At 42.5% G+C, this 16,387-nt stretch overlaps 1 protein-coding gene across 1 annotated transcript; it reads right to left on the bottom strand.

The window, feature by feature from the left end:
* Positions 1-10,836: 10,836 nt before the first annotated feature.
* Positions 10,837-13,199, bottom strand: LOC147891016 (B2 protein-like). The gene is made up of 6 exons (XM_087389571.1): positions 12,948-13,199; positions 12,249-12,776; positions 11,991-12,091; positions 11,714-11,797; positions 11,497-11,607; positions 10,837-11,382 (listed from the first exon to the last, which is right to left on the bottom strand). Exons 2-6 carry the CDS (start codon positions 12,739-12,741, stop codon positions 11,338-11,340), a joined length of 834 nt encoding a protein of 277 aa, XP_087245697.1. The 5' UTR covers positions 12,742-12,776; positions 12,948-13,199; the 3' UTR covers positions 10,837-11,337.
* Positions 13,200-16,387: the final 3,188 nt, after the last annotated feature.

The raw sequence follows: 16,387 nt of genomic DNA, 5'->3' as shown, positions 1-16,387 counted from the left end.
GATTCTCGGGAGGAAATCGGCATCGTCGACGACCGACCGTTAGGCCAAGAGCCAGTTGTGCTGGTTTTCGACCAAAATCATCAACCATCGGCGATTCATGGCCATCAACGGATGGGGGAGGAGGTGACACATGTTGCATATTGATTTGCAACGCGAGCAGCTCGTTGGACACGTGGACCGATGAGGTGGGATCACAAACATGTGTCGCAGTATGATTGGCATATTTGGCGGCGCGGCGGGCACGGGTGTTGATGTGTAAGTGGAATCAATCTAACGGCTGCAAGAAGGCGTTCATCGCGAGCCGTTAGATCAACCTTAGGGCTTTAAATAGCCGGTGGACTACATAATGGAGCCTGTCAAACTGTCAAGTGCATATTATGACTGTGAAGATTAATTGATCCAACGGCTGGGATCTTGTTTCCACCGACCCCAGCCGTTGACGAAAAGGGCATGAAGGGGAGAATTTTTTTGAAAAAAAGAAATCAAGAGGAAGTTAAGATACTACGAGAAGCCATAGCAGCTCTATGGTTTCCCCCTAACTCCTCCTAAGTGAACAGCAGTGACCTAGAAAGGAAAGGACATGCGAGGGAGAAACTTTTTTAGAAAAGTAAGCAAGGAGATCAAATACTACAAGAAGATAGTAGCTACGATTCTGGTCAAGCTCCTCCTAAGTGAACGACAGCAAACTCTGAAGGGAAGGACACATGAGGGAGAAGGATTTTGAGAAAAAAAAGCAACAAGATCAAATATTGCAAGAAGCTAGCTGTAGCTGTAATTCTGCCATATCTTCTCCTAAGAAGCGAACAACAAGGAACTGCAAAGGAAAGGGAATACGTGACAGAAAATTTTTGAGAAACGAAAGCTAGAAGATCAGATTCCACTAGAAACTAGCAGCCTGTGATTCTGACCTAGCTCCTCCTAAGCAAATGAAAACAAACTGTGAAGGGAAGGGCACACGAGGGAGAAAAAATGTGAGAAAAGAAATCAAGAAGATCAGATACTCTAAGAAGTCAAGAGCTATAATTCTTCCCTAGCTCCTCCTAAGCCAATGACTGTGAACTGCAAAGGAAAGGGCACGTGGGGTTTTGCCCATCCATAGCACAAGAAGATCATGTTTCTGCAGGCAAAGAAGTCCTATTGATGAGCAATAGCTAGAAACAAACATGAGCAATAAACAAAAACAAGGCCATTGTAGAGTTTCAAACTATGTGCAAATAGGAGCAAGAAAAGAAGTTCGATAAAGCATAACAAACTGCAAAGAAAAGGGCACACGAGGCAAAAACATTTTGAGAAAAGAAATCAAGAAGATCAAATACTATGAGAAGATAGCAGTTGTGATTCCGCCTTAGCTCATCCTAAGCAAACGATAACGAGCTGTCACGAGGAAAGGGCACAAAGTAGGAAAATCTAATCTGTGACAAGCCAACAGTAACTACGATTTCACTTGAAAATTTTTTTAGAAAAGAAAGCAAGAAGATTAGGTATTGCGAGAAGCTAGTAGCTTTGATTCCGCCCTAGCTCCTCCTAAGCAAATGACATTGAATTATGAAGGAAAGGGCACGTGGGGGAGAAAAGTTTTGAGAAAAGAAATTAGGAAGATCAAATACTATGAGAAGCAAGTAGCTGACTACTATTTTGACCTAGCTCCTTTGAAGCAAACAACAACAAAATACGAAGGAAAGGACACGTGTGGAAGAAAATTTTTGAGAAAAGAAATAAGGAAGATTAGATACTACAAGAAGCCATCAGCTACAAGTCCTCCCTAGCTAAGTAGAAAAATTCAAATTTGTGATTCAAGAAATTCACAAAATTTGGACGAATAATTCATTTGGGGAAAAGAAACATGCAAAAATTCACTGCCACGTCACGTTCTTTTCACGATTTACCATGTCATCAGTCAATATTTGTACGAATAAAAAGTATTCATATGAATAGGTATTAGTATGAATAACTTATTCGTATGAATAACTTATTCGTATGAATAAAGTTAATAGTACAAATAATTTCTCCTATATAGGTAACAGTTGTTTGCACTTTGCAGATCTCGCGCTTGGTTCTCTAGCTGAGCAATACATGGGCACGGGTGTCTTGGAAACCCAACTGCCATGGGGGAGTGACAAAGGGGGGGGCAAGGGGATTGAGAGAGAGGGGGGAGTCTGGCGGGTGTGGCTATCAAGGGGGGAGTGAGAAAAGGGCGGTGGTTGGTAGCTATAGATGGGACAGGTAATATTGAGAGAGAGAAGAGAAAGAGGAGAGAAAGAGGGGAGGGGAGGGCAAAGTGAGAGAGGGGGAGGGACTGGGTGATGAGGAGGGATTGTAAGGTTGGAGGAGAGGGGAGGAGGAGTTGCAAGGTTAGGACATGCTTTTGGTGGATGTGGAGTGCAACGAAGCATTGACACTTAGAGACAATTACTTGGAATACTAAAGTAGAACTCAACACAATGCCCCAAAGAGTGTGGGCTTCATTCCATTATGGGGTATTTATACAAGTTGGAGAGCTTCTCTCTTTGCATGTAGGAATTGTAAGACATTCTTTCTCTACATGTAGAACTTGCATCTAGCAGTTGCAAGTTGCATGTAGGAGTTGCATGTTGCATGTAGGACTTGCATATACAAACTGTGTATAGGAATCGTATGTAGAACTTGCATGTAGAACATGCATGTAGGAGTTGCATGTTGAAAATGCAAGTTGAGAATTCCTAAGAGAGATTACTCCTAGCCTTATGCAAGTACAAGCGGAGCTTTGCCGCTACTCTACACACACATTATGTGCTACCTAAGTCCATTTTGGCACAGAGACAACATACCCTCGGATCCATTTTATTACCCGTCCTCGCATTATGTCTTATTGTGATCATGGAGTTGGGATGCTATGCACGTAACCCAGTGGCTATGGAACTTGTGGCATGCCAGTCAATCCTGCTATAAAGCCTTGGCACCATACAATTTTACTCTGTTTCCAAGAAGCCTGTATCCACCATTTGTTCAAATAGAGATATGTGGCGTGCTTCTAAGAAGATGACTCTTTGATAGAGTCGGCTTGTAGTTTGAGCATTGATCCGTTCATTGGATTAAAATTGAGTGTAGAAAAATGGTAGTTGATGTGGATGGGGACCTCTAGAATGTATTCCAATGTTTTGCAGAAGATAACACTTTGGCGAAGGATGCAGTCAATGTTGCCGCGCATTGTTTTCTCATGTTGTTGAAGTGCTCGGCCTTGGATGTTGCATTATGCATGGCTCGATCATTGGCCAATTAATGGTGCAATCCTCACCCAAAGTGTGTGTGTTGGCCTCCCATCTATGACGTCATGAAACTGCATAGAACTTGGGATGGGTTCCGAGACATGGATGTGCACGCAAGTACTCTTTCAAGAAGATTAAATCAAAGAGCTTGGGGCACTATAAATTAGGTTGGGGATCCAACTTGCTGACCCAAGCTTCACTGATTTGGTGCTGAGGACGAAGGTTGATAGGGAAGTTTTCTAGGTCCATCCACCTCGAGTTTGCATATTAGGATATGTGCTCCAAAAATCCTTGATGGGGTTACTGGAAAGTGGTATTACATCAAAATCATACCCATCATTGGAATTTGGCATGGGAGTGCGAATTGGATTATCTGGATCTTGATATTCAAAATCAAATATTGGGTCATTTTCTGCTAATGATAGCACAAGTAGTGTCGAAGGTGATGGTGGCAGAACAGGGAGAGAATCTAGGGACATGGGGGAGAAATATGCAAGAGTGTTACTAAATTAGGAAAAAAGGGAGCTCATTTTGGAGCCTTTTAGGGTTTGGGAAAAATGTCTCTCAACCAATGAGAAGGCCAATGTAGAGTTAGAAATTTCATTAAAAAAGATAAAAATATTTAACAAAATAGTACTTTATGTTGCTACGAGCGTGTGGCATTAACGAGAAGATTTTATTTTTTATTCTTTTATGGTTCGACTGTCCCTATTAAGAGATGTGGACCCAAAATCGAAACAAAGGTCCATTTTGAAACCTTCTTGCGTGGTGACCCAAAACAACCATCCACTTTCTCTTGTTCTTAGGCGCCATTCTCTCTTCAACAAGCATTCCTCTACTTTCGCCACCAAGAGCCATCCCATTCTCTCCTCGACAAGCATTTACTATTGTTGTGATGCTCTTAAACTTTCAAGATAATAAGCTCCTTTCACCTTTTATTCGCTTGTTCTAAGTTTCATTCACTTTTGTTAATGTCTTACTATTTTGTTATGTGTTTCTTTGACTTCGAATGTATTAGAGTGAGGATTTCACATGGCAACCAAAAACTTTGGTCGTGCCACTAGGAAACAGTCTGTTGCTCTACTTGGCGAGGATGTGGATGTACAAAGTATCTCTTTGCCACGAAGACCTACCTCACTAATCTCATGTGTAGAAGTTTCCAATATTGTGACCGTGGATGGTAGCTGGAAAAGGATAGCATTGGCCAAAGGAGACTGGGTGCTAATGCAATGCAACAAGTGGAGAAAGCAACAATCAACTAACACTTTTTTGGCTTCTTGGAAGGGTAGAGTGAAAGATTTTAGAGTTCAAAAGGAAGGCACAAGATGCGTCATAGAAGTTCGGATACAACATGTCTACATACAGGAGGCTCGTTTGAAGCATAGCCCTAGTTGTCTAACATAGTATGGTGGAGATTATGCTTGGGTTAAGGATTTTGCCTCAACACATAACCAAGAATATTGCATAGAAACCCAAAAATCTTTGGTGGTGCCATGAATGGTTTTTCCAAGAAAATATGGAGGAGCAAAAAATCAAGACTTGGAGAGGAGGAGATTATTAAAGTTGCAAGGTGCAATGATTTAGAGCAAGGACTATTATAAAGAGCAAGTGAATACAATATAGAACGCAAGTTAATCAAATTTGAGACTAAGGAAGTGAGAAGTAGTAGATAGCCTATCTGAATATTATGCTAAAGGAGAGAGCGACAAAGCCCAGAGGATAAGGTATCTTTACCAGGCGGTAATTACTCTCATCGCCGAAGTGCTGGCTTTTCGATACGTTAGTGTGACCGACTGCCATGTATGTAGCACCCTTTTGGGGATGCGATCTACCTATAGCAATGTGGAAGAGATTTGAGCGGCTACTACAGGTGACCCTGGGATCTAGGATGATTGGGAGCAAGCCCTCACTCCCGCATGAGATAGTACAGCAGAGTTCGACATGACACCACTACACATTGATGCCGTCTTTCAGACAATGACTTTCATCCATAGTCTCGGACTTACCTCATTGGAGACTACTGAGGCTGGCTGATCCAAACAACTAGCTAAGCGTGGGGCAAACACATGGTATGCACGTATATCCACATGGTTTGCTAGACAAAATTCAGATGGACAAGCTCCCCCCCTTTCAGTATATTTTGGATGCACCCCCTGAGTCGATCCCGCGTGATGAGATTAATCGTATCAGCGGTTAGATCTCCTCTAGCTCCACATATCTCGGGCTTGGGGGGGGAGATCAAGAGCTCCTCCCCACCAAGACACAGTTCTACCGTGACAATTTCCTAAATGTCTCAGAGGAGGGATTCATCATCAAACCCCTATATCTCGAGGACAGAAGAGTCTCACATGCACTGAGGATTGTCGCCTTTGGGCAAATGTGGGTTTCATCCCATCATCTAAGGATTGAGACAGGGAGAGCAATCCATTTCCATGACCAGGTCTGCATTGGGCTCTATGTGCTTGAGATGCACCGACACAGGAAACCCTGCTACTACAAATCAGAGAGCAAGAGGAGGTGATCACATCACAGGATGCAGAGGTTGACCACACACAGCAGCACCTCACATATTTTTATGCATTCGAGTCAGCTCCAGGACACAGTGGGGTGGAAGAGGAGCTAACTGCTATGCGGGCAGTCTTGATTACCGAGAGAGGACTATAGGGGCTACCCACAACATAGAGAGCACCCAGAGCACACTCGATTGAGGTTCGCCCTATCACAGGAGACTACACCCCACCCCCCTCTGACACCGCAATCTGAGACAGCTAGACAGACTCAGATTCGAGATATTTTCACAACTCATAGACGAGCCACCACAGTGCCGAGTTTCAATTTCTGAGTTTCCAGTTCTCAGCTTGCTGTAGATAGCAGATAGCACATGATATGATATTATTGTACTTGATTTTGCTTGGACCATTGAGCTTTCTTTATTTCAGCATAGTACGCAAAAAAGGGTCTTAGCGCACCCTTTGCCTCATCCCCTTGTGACTTGTATGAGTTTTTTCTCTTTGGTGTCACTTTGTCCAATAGGCCCGCGAGGCGTCCCGTGGAGGTTAAGATATCTTCTTTCTCCCTCTCTTCTATAAAAACTAATAAAACGCACAAAAGACCTCAACTGGGTTAAAGTCTTAGGCTCATGCATCTTTTCTATAACTTGAATTTTACCTAGCTCAATTCAAATCCGTCTTGAGAGATGACATGACCAAGCAAAACACCAACTTGGACAAAGAAAACACCTAGTTGTTAAGGCTTACATATTTCTAGATGCCCCCCCCCCAGTCATGCAAAAATGCCATTTCTTGTTCCATTAAGAGGATTGAGTAGATCTTTTGAGAGGAAAGATGAACTTTGTAAAAGAAAGAAAAGGAAAATAGCATGAAAGAAAGAAGGGTTATGTCCCCCCACAAAACAAAAAGTAAAAATGAACCCAAAAGGTAAAAAATGAACTAAGAGTCCCCCAACTTTTACCTTTTGGGTTCATTTTTACTTTTTGGTAGGGGGACATAACCCTTCTTTCTTTCATGCTATTTTCCTTTTCTTTCTTTTACAAAGTTCATCTTTCCTCTCACAAGATCTACTCAATCCTCTTAATGGAACAAGAAATGGCATTACAAGGCATTTTTGCATGGGGGGAGGGCATCTAGAAATATGTAAGTATACCAACTAGGTGTTTTCTTTGTCCAAGTTGGTGTTTTGCTTGCTCATGTCATCTCTCAAGAAGGATCTGAACTGAGATAGGTAAATTTCAAGTTATAGAAAAGATGCATGAGCCAGACTTTAACCTAGTTGAGGTCTTATTAGAGGTCTTATTAGTTTTCATAGAGAGAGAGAGAGAGGCTATGTTTTTGAATTGTTTGAAAGGGATACGAGGAGAGAGAGAGAGAGAGAGAGAGAGAGAGAGAGAGAGGGGGGGGGGGGGGGGCGGGAGGGAGGGAGGGAGGGAGGTTTATCAAAAAATTTGCTAAAATTGTAGCTTCATTATATGAGCTCACTACAAGGATACCAAGTGAGTTATCTATTGAATTCCATACAGTGAAGGAGCCTGCGTCAGAAGCACACATTCTTAGACACTTGAGTGGGATTTTCATGTAGATGCCTCTAGATATGATATTGGTATTATATTGGCTCAATCAGATGAGAAGTTGGATTACCTACTGTGTTCTTCAAGCTCATTGATGACAACCCGAGTGCAACTATAGCATAATTGAGTCCCAAGCGAAGGCATTCCAAGGCACTATGGCGAAGGGAGTGAAAGGCAAGGGTTGGAAGGAAAAGCATGGTAATCAGTAGAGCCACTCTAGATGAACATTCTTTTCGATTAGTTTCGTGAACATATCATGGCATTGATTTCTTATCAATTAGAAGGGTTCCTTTGACCAACATCCACCATTCTGTACCCGCTCTATTTCTTATGAAAACACTCATAAATTATCTTTCCACTGATCATATAGTTTTGCGAGCAGTTGGGACCGTGGAACTATTTGGAGATCTTGGATTCATACCCCATGCTCCTGGAATTGACCATTCTGATCCTGCAACCCCATAGAGGGGGCATCCGCGCAGTAGGATCCCGCACCCACCTAGTTCGGATCCTCCATTTAGCCTCCACAAGGGTGGACAAGTGGACCCCAGAGCTCTTCGACATCATGATGGAGGACCAGGTATGCCAAATGATGGAAGAGTGGATGGGACCTCAAGGCATGGATCTTTGGCTTGCTCATGGTGGTTCCACATACTTTCAGCTTGGCTTCTCCCCAACGAAGCCATGGCAGTAGCAATGATCTGCTTGCCACCAAAGACGGTCTTCTCACAGCTCCACTACTAGACGCTTCAGCAGTGCGTCGACCTTTTTGGAGTAGATGTCTCTTTCATGCAGTATTGGGCACGGAGGGTAGAATTGATCTAATGACGACACTAGTCTGTCGGTGCACAAACACAGATTACTCTCCCTCTAAACCACACAGTATTGGGCGAAGCCGTTGATGTCAAATTACTTATAGCAGACTCCCACATATAGGCAAGCCTTGTTCACTGCCATCCCTTGTCCATGAGCTTGACGATGGTTTGGAATGCGCACTGGCTTCATGACCGTGCACACATCCAGCCGCAATACCTAATTCCCCGTCAAGAATTGCAATGGGCTTTGGTAGGTAGGTTGACTCTCTTGATCCAAGAGCACATGTTCTCTGCACAGCAGAGTCACATGCCGACACCTCCCCCCCCCCCCCCCTCTCTCTCTCTCTCTCTCCCCCCCCCTATCCCTCTCTCGAGCACCGCAGCACCACATGTCATCTCGAGTATCATGCCATGTGGCATCTCGGGCATTGCGCCACATATTTTAGGGAACCACCTTCTTGGACGCATGCACCATGTGACACGCACCAAGTGGTTGTCAACAGTCCCCAATATTTACTCCCCAGTGCACCTTGTGGCAAGGTCGTGCCATGTGGTACGTGCCATATGGTTGTATATTGCCAACTCTATTAATTGCACTAACCCGCTCAATCTACTCCAAAACCCGCCTCGTCATGTCAACTCCGAGACTCGAGCAATCTACTCTACTGTCTACCAATCAACGACCCTACCAATCTACCACCACTGAGCCAACTCTACCATCTAGCACATCAACAAGTCGCGCTGCCACAAGTCGTCACAAGCACTCTCCACCCTCGGATCCTGCTGCTCTCCCCGAACCTCCTATGAAGCCCCCTCTTTACTCTTTTTGAACCTCAAAATTCCTCCACATGGCAAGTTCAAGAGTAGCCTTCTTTATATGTAGTAAAGAGATAAGATGGGAGTTGGAAAGATTACGTATCAAATCAAAGATGGCAAAGGTGGAGGTGAGGAGGATTGAGATAAATGTTTATACCACAACCAAGAGCTTAGAAAGAACATGGTCCCAAAAAAAACTTTCGTTGGCAAAAGGGATGTCAAACATGTATCAAGATGGCCCGACCCAATGGTTCAAAAAGACTTCAAGAAATGTTACAAAAATAATCTTTCGTTTGATTTTGGGAGACTTTCAGTTACTCTCACAAAACCACCATAAGTAGAAGCAATTTTCCACAAATTAGCATTTCTATTTATACACAAGGCATTTTGAGTGATTGTTTTCGTAGTCTAGCCATTTACATAGGTCAAAATTATGAAGGCACTTACTGTCGAATTTAGTCTCACATATGTTGAATTTATTACAAAAAGTTTTGTTTTTCAATATAATACCTCGCATTACTCCAACTTGACAGAACTCTCATTATTGAGGAAGGTTTCAAATCTCTACAAATAATCAAAGGGCATCGTATTACTCATATGTGATGATCTATTCTACAACATGGATAGTTTCTAAAATGATAAGTGAGAAAAGATACAAAACGATGGCATATCTCTAGAGTTGTCAAATTAACAATAACTAGAACCTTGCAGTTGGAATAGCAGACATACAAGCACAAATCCCATTTCTAGACATCCATTATCTCGTAACTACTCACAAATTAACTGGCATGCATTATCTCCTAACTACTCAGAAATTAACTGGCTGAAAATAGGATGAAATGCATATAATTTGCTGAGGGGAATTTGCATTTAAGTGTAACGTGATAATGCAAAGAGTATTGAAAAAGAAGATGACAAAGATTATATCAACACTCAGCTAGTTTGCCTAGTCTCCAAAAATGTGATCAGAGAATATCTGAAGTCATGAGTGTATAACAGGGTAAACCCCTGTTAAGGTATTCTGCAAATCCTGTAATGAACGAGGTATGCAGACTGTCACAGCATGCCAGATAAGTTTGCACCTTAGCAGACGAAGCCCGTTAGTTCAAATATTACAAATATATCTAATAACATCTGAGTAGCCCCTCAAGGCCATTGTTGAACTAAACAAGCCCCTAAACTCAGCACACAAGTAGGCTCAGAGAAGTGCTCTCTCTCTCTCTCTCTCTCTCTCTCTCTCTCTCTAAATTATAACATTTCACACTTCATCGTGCAGATATACTTCTACACTACCTACAATTTTGCTTAACTACAAAGTTAAAAAAAAGCTTTTCTACAACATTAGACCTCCAGTGGGCCTATATTATTCATTAATAATATACAACATTAGACCTCCAGTGGAAATTCTATTATTCATGAATGGTCCACACCACAACCACTTAAAGGACCTCACTATATCATTACTGAGCTTATAGATATTGAGAATGCGTCCTAGCATAGCACTAGAAAAGCTTTCTTAAAGCATAGTAAAAAGATTAAAAAATGGCAAGACTACATAAAGAAGACTACAACAGAAACATACAAAAACCGTAATTAACTTGTCTGTCACGAAGCAACCACAAAATCAAGGATACTATAACACTTCCCTTGCAGACAATAGACCATTCCATCTTGAAGATCAAACACAGATTTCAATAGGGTAGTTCTGCTCAGGGTTTCAATACAACCTGATTATTCATTTAAGGGTTAGAAAATCATTTTTTTTGTGTTTTACAAACAGCACACTATTGCCCCATGCTCATTGCGGAGAAAGAGGTACACAACATTGATACCTATAGCTATCAGCACCAAGCATGACTCACTAGTGCACAGCGGAGGCAGAGAAGCTGCTTCGCCCAACAAAACAGTAGGGGCACCAGTAGCATATGCATCTCCGATGTCCTCCCTAGCTTCAAATACATGCTGATTATTCATACATGTTACCCGTGCAGTTCTCAAGCTTTCAGAGTCTTTAATGATTGCACTGAGCCTGCTACTATGGGCAACTTTTTGTAGAGTAGCACATTTTAAGAAAAACAACAAACCAACCAGATCCATGTCCAATCTCATGTATTAGCTCAGCAACTGAATCAACTGTATCCCAAAAACTACTCTAAATGCAGGACAGCCATGACTGCAGTATTAACACTGTTGATCAGTCACGCCTTTGTGCCTTTCAGCCTTTTCAACACTGAAGACGCTCATGCATATCCCTCTTGCACAGTTATATCTCCCAAATCACCTGAACCAATGACCGTTTATTCATGGTACAGCTTCATTGGGAGGTAGCTTAGATTGATGCCTTGCTCTTGACAAAGCAAATCAGCATGGTCTTTATTCACAAAGAGCCACCCTCGCTGAACAAATCTAGCAAGGCCAGCGTCTGGTCAAACCAGTTAAAATAATCAATCTAATAGTCAATAAACCACAGTGGAAAGACTTAAAAACATGTTTGGGCATAATTTGTGAATATCCACACAAAGAATGGCCATCTCACCTCAGGAACAGACAGCTGCAGTCGAAACTTGGGGCCATCATAGTGATGGAGGACAGGCCTAAACGAGTCTTCTTCCAATGGTTTACACAACTTTCGAACCCGAATTCGGACCTGATTTCAAACGATAAGCACCATTAAAGGGAAACGCTAGAAACAGGCAAAGATGCATATGCCCTCGAGAGAAATAAGGGCACAAATTACATCCGCTAGACTTTACCTGAGCTGGAAACCTTGATTCTCCTTTACATTTCTTATCCTCCCATGCAGTAGGATCAATATTTGAGCCTCCAAAACTTGCAGCCTACAACATGTTAAATTTTAAAATACACATTTTCTCTAAACAGAACAAAAATTTAAAAACAATCAAGATAGCCCACACTTCATCCCTTCAAAATAACTTGCATGAAATATATTCTAACACCACATAAAACTTGCACGCATGCGCAGGAAAATCGAACCTAAATCATCAAGTGCCAGCAGAATATTACACCAACCTCAAAAATTCCATGAAGCTGATGAGTCGTATAGTTATACAAAAACAAAGGAAGGCCAGGTTGTATAGCACGAACAGAGTCACGATATCTCTGAGGCAACCCTAACAAACACAGAAAATAGGATTAACTTGGAGCAAAAAGAGCCTGTGCCAGTCGCCAGGAATCACTCGCAGAAATGAGAGATCTTTACCCTAAATTTTGAAATGGGAAATCGAGAAAAAACCCTCTTTTGACAATTTAACGCAAGCGAGCACCTACCAAAGAGCTGACGTTTGAGGTCTTCTTGCATGGTATCATTATTGCAGACAAAAATGTAGCCACCCAGAGTTTCACTTCGAGGCAGAGTCTCGGCCGGGGGCAAAGATTTGAACCGCTTGTCAGCGCCGTTTCCCAGTGGTGACTGAGAATTCCCATTGTAAACTCCAGTCATTAAAATGACTTTCTGCCCAGCATCATCCGATTTCCAATCTGCGTTCAAAAGCTTATTGACGGCCTCGTTCTTGGGTTCTTCTGCTCTCTGTTTGTTCTTTCCTTTGACAGGCTTGTTGTTCGTATCGTTAGAATACCGCTTCGTCTCGGCTTTACTGCTCCTGTCAGATTTAGTTCGCATTTGTTCCGCGAAAGCTAATTTGGAAGTAACAAGGTTCCACCTTTGGTCTTCGATGGCGAGATTCCAATTTTGGTCTTCCGAAGTCTTCAGCTGACCTCGCACATCATCCCCAAATTGGAAGAAAGAGTAGAGATTCGCCATGGATACCTGCGACGAAGCGTGAAGCAGGCGCGGATCTGCGCAAGGGAAGAGATCTCGTCAGAAAGCAACCAAAAAAGAGAGGAAGGAGCAAAAGCAAAAGTGAAGGTGCGAGAGCCAAAATTGAGCTGAGGGAGGGCAAGAATGCGGGGCGGGGGAAGCGAAAGGGATGGAGGAGAAGGTGAAGGGAGGAGGAAGGGGAGACTTACGAGGGAAAGGGGAGGAGGCGAAGAAGGGGGGAAGAAGACCGGCCGAGGATATCGGAGGGAACGAAGCTAAAACTGATGAGCAACTGTGTGTGTGTGTGTGTGTGTGTGAGCGTGTGTGTGTCTCTGTGGGAGACCTCACAAATCTCCTCACAAGAAGCTCCACACACTATAAAAGGCCTTTTCTCCCAACCCTAATATCTGCCTTCCCAACCCTCTCCTTTCCTTCACCTTGCATCACATTCACAGACCTTCACAGCCCATTAACCACACCACCTATTGTTGTCTTATGTCCGCCCTTGCTCCCCCATGGTTCATCGACACCCTCATAGCTCACCCAGAAGCATTCTGTGCCCCATGGCCAAACACAATCTATAAAAAGGAATGTACAACCACTACCACCCATAGTGAGGTCACGTAAAAATTTTGGGAAAACACATGTCTTCTACACACACACACACCCCCCCCGCTAAGTACACCTCGCACCAGTACCCCGCCATGGGAGAGACTGTGTGTGGTTACACACTACTTCGACAGGTTATCTTTCAAAATGAAGCATTGATAGCAAACAAGTGTGGATGGCCCACATGGTATATCATCAAAGGTTGGTTTTCAACTGATGTCAAACCCTCTTATCAGTGCATGTTATGGACATGCTACCCCTGCTCATGAGTGCCCGCCTGTTTATAGATCAAATCGTTTAAACACCCATGGCAAGGTGCACCCCTCCTACCCATGCGTGCACGATATGGTGTGTACAAAGCCTAAACAAGGCTAAGCCATTGTAGTTGTTTCATAGAGACCTTGTCCATTGCTGTCTCCTAGTATCAAATTTAACAATAGAAGGAACAAGCCTCTCTACATAATGTGCTTGCGCCCAACAACTTCTAACACTATCCCCTCTACAACACCTCCATTATGTCTAACACTATCCCCTCCACAACACCTCCATTATGTGCCAATAGGTTGCCATGCCCACAAAGGTTTGATGTGTGTACCTTCGCACGGGGCTAAAAGGTGAAGGGGAATCTTGATATCATCAATTGACCGATGGAAGTCGACTTGTACAAGATGAAATTTTGTGCCACCATCCCATTCTACATTGCGATCAATTTTCATCCGACCTCCCCTCACCAATTCATCCATGTGGCTTTGGTTCTTAGCTTCAAGAGTAGGTAGGGCGCAAGTGAGTGACTGTGTGTGTGGGGGTGGGTGCGTGTGCGTGCACATGTAGGCACATGCTATACCACAAAATAATGGGTACTATGTGTCTCTCTATATGTACGTGCTTGTTAGGGCGCTAAATGTTTATGGACATGTGCACATTAGCTTCTATGACAAGAATTATGAAGCCTTCATATGGTATGTTGCAACTATACTTGCATTTTGAAAACATGTTCCCCCAAAACAAGGCTAAAGCTGCACAATGGAAGCTACTCCATGGTCCCAACCAAAAGCGACATTAACACGTGAAGCCTTCACATGGTAGCTATGGTAGCACATGCATCTTGTGTAGCATGGGGTAGCCCCCAAAAGTTAAAGTTGCATGATACTACTTACACCACAACCCAAGTAGGAGAAAAATCTCACCACTTTGTCACAAGCCACCCATTGAGAAAGCTTTGTAGGCCCCATGATCATCATGCTTACCAACCAAAGGATTTGCATCTACATCCCTTCATCTATGGAATGAGGCCCACCATGACACCTACACAACCATTGCATTGGGTCCATTTTTCAAAAGCTAAAGGTTTTTATGTAGTGAGAGTCAAGGTTTGAATGCCTTAAAGTCTATACAACATTGTTAAGAAGCTATTCTAAATAAGGAGTTAACTTCCTCTTGGGACCACTTGTCATTATATCTAGGTTGTAAAGTTGTAGCTCTCCCACGCTTCCAAGTGTCATGCCAAAGGAGATATTTTGTAAAATCCACGTTTTTGAGGAATGAAGGGTTTGAATGATGACCTTATGAACAAACACTTGCTTGCCAATAGTTATATGTGTTACATCATGCACTTAGATTTTTCAACTCCATAGACCACTCAAGTTCCTTTCATTTAAAGTAAGTCACAATGCGTTGTCCCAAAAAAAGACATGGAAAGTTTCATCTTTTAAGCTTACTCTCAAAAAAAAACAAAAAGTGGCCTACTATAGAGGCAAGCCAGCTTATTCTTTTTTATTTATTTTATTTTTTAAAAAAAACTTACTGTCAACATCACACCTTAACTTGGTACGCATCTCTCTCTCTCTCTCTCTCTCTCTCTCTCTCTCTCTCTCTCTCTCTGTGGATTTAAAACTTGCATTTCTTCCTCTGACTCTTCCATTCTTCCTCTTACTCTTCCAAAATGGCATCCATTTTAGATACCTGGTCAGCAACAATACTTGTTTGGAAATCTACTTTAAAATCCTCTAAACAAGTCTCATCCTTTTGACTAATTGCTTGATTTCTCGAAAACTTCAGCAAAATAGTTGCATCTCCATGCGTAATTCTTCTCGAATCACATCACGATTTTGTTCACTCCCATAGCACAAGGCCAATAAGGTACCAACCAACACTAGTGTCAATGTGGATCACTAAAGAAAGCAAAGGGAAGGTCACAAATCTTATGCAAAATAGTTGGACTTTTGCAAAGGGAAGGTCACAAATCTTACGCAAAGGGAAGGCCACAAATCTTATGCCAAATGGTTGGGCACAAATCTTATGCAAAGTGGTTGGACTTTTGCCCCATCGAGGAACTGCTTGGTTGCATGGATGCAGTAACACAAAATATCATAGTAGCAATAATAGTAACAAAGATGCACTTACATTCAAGGGATATATTAAAAATACTTTAGCACCCCAACAATGGCCCAAACCATCTACTCTCAACTTTAAAATTTATGACCCCATATTCTACTACAAAATTTTTATTATAATAGTCCAAGTAGATTCGCCATTTAGTGAGAGAATATGAGAAAAGAGAAATGTGTTTGTATTATTGCCAAATTTGTATTATTACCAAATTTGTATTATTACCAAATTGAATTATTACCAAATTTTGTATTATTACCAAATTTGTATTATTGAACTTGGTAAGAGTGGAAAAATAGGAATCTACATGGAGATGGGGGTGCTCTTTTATGCCTATTGTTGTGGGTCTCAGCGCTGACTCACGTGTCATGGAGATGTTGAAGATATATTGATGGAGCCTCCACTTCGAGCTACTCCTTGTGGGACCAATGCATAGCACGAGTTGATCACAAGTGTCACTCGAGCGGCCTCTAGATTGTTGCAATGTGTCTCCATGTGAGAAAGAGGGAAGGGGAAGAGGGGAGAGGAGAGGGGAGAAGGGAAGGAGAGGGAGAAGAGAAGAGAAAGGAGAAGGGAAGAGGGGAGTGAAGGGGGATGGAGTGGCAGACACAAGGGCACTACAATGGAAAACAAGGGAACACCCAAAACACTC

This window comes from Dipteris shenzhenensis, chromosome 18, assembly GCF_047967505.1.
Source record: "Dipteris shenzhenensis isolate YYH24624 ecotype China chromosome 18, Dip_SZ_1.0, whole genome shotgun sequence".
Lineage (NCBI taxonomy): Eukaryota > Viridiplantae > Streptophyta > Polypodiopsida > Gleicheniales > Dipteridaceae > Dipteris > Dipteris shenzhenensis.
Note: the sequence above shows the minus strand (reverse complement) of the source record. Positions and strands in the feature narration are given on the sequence as shown.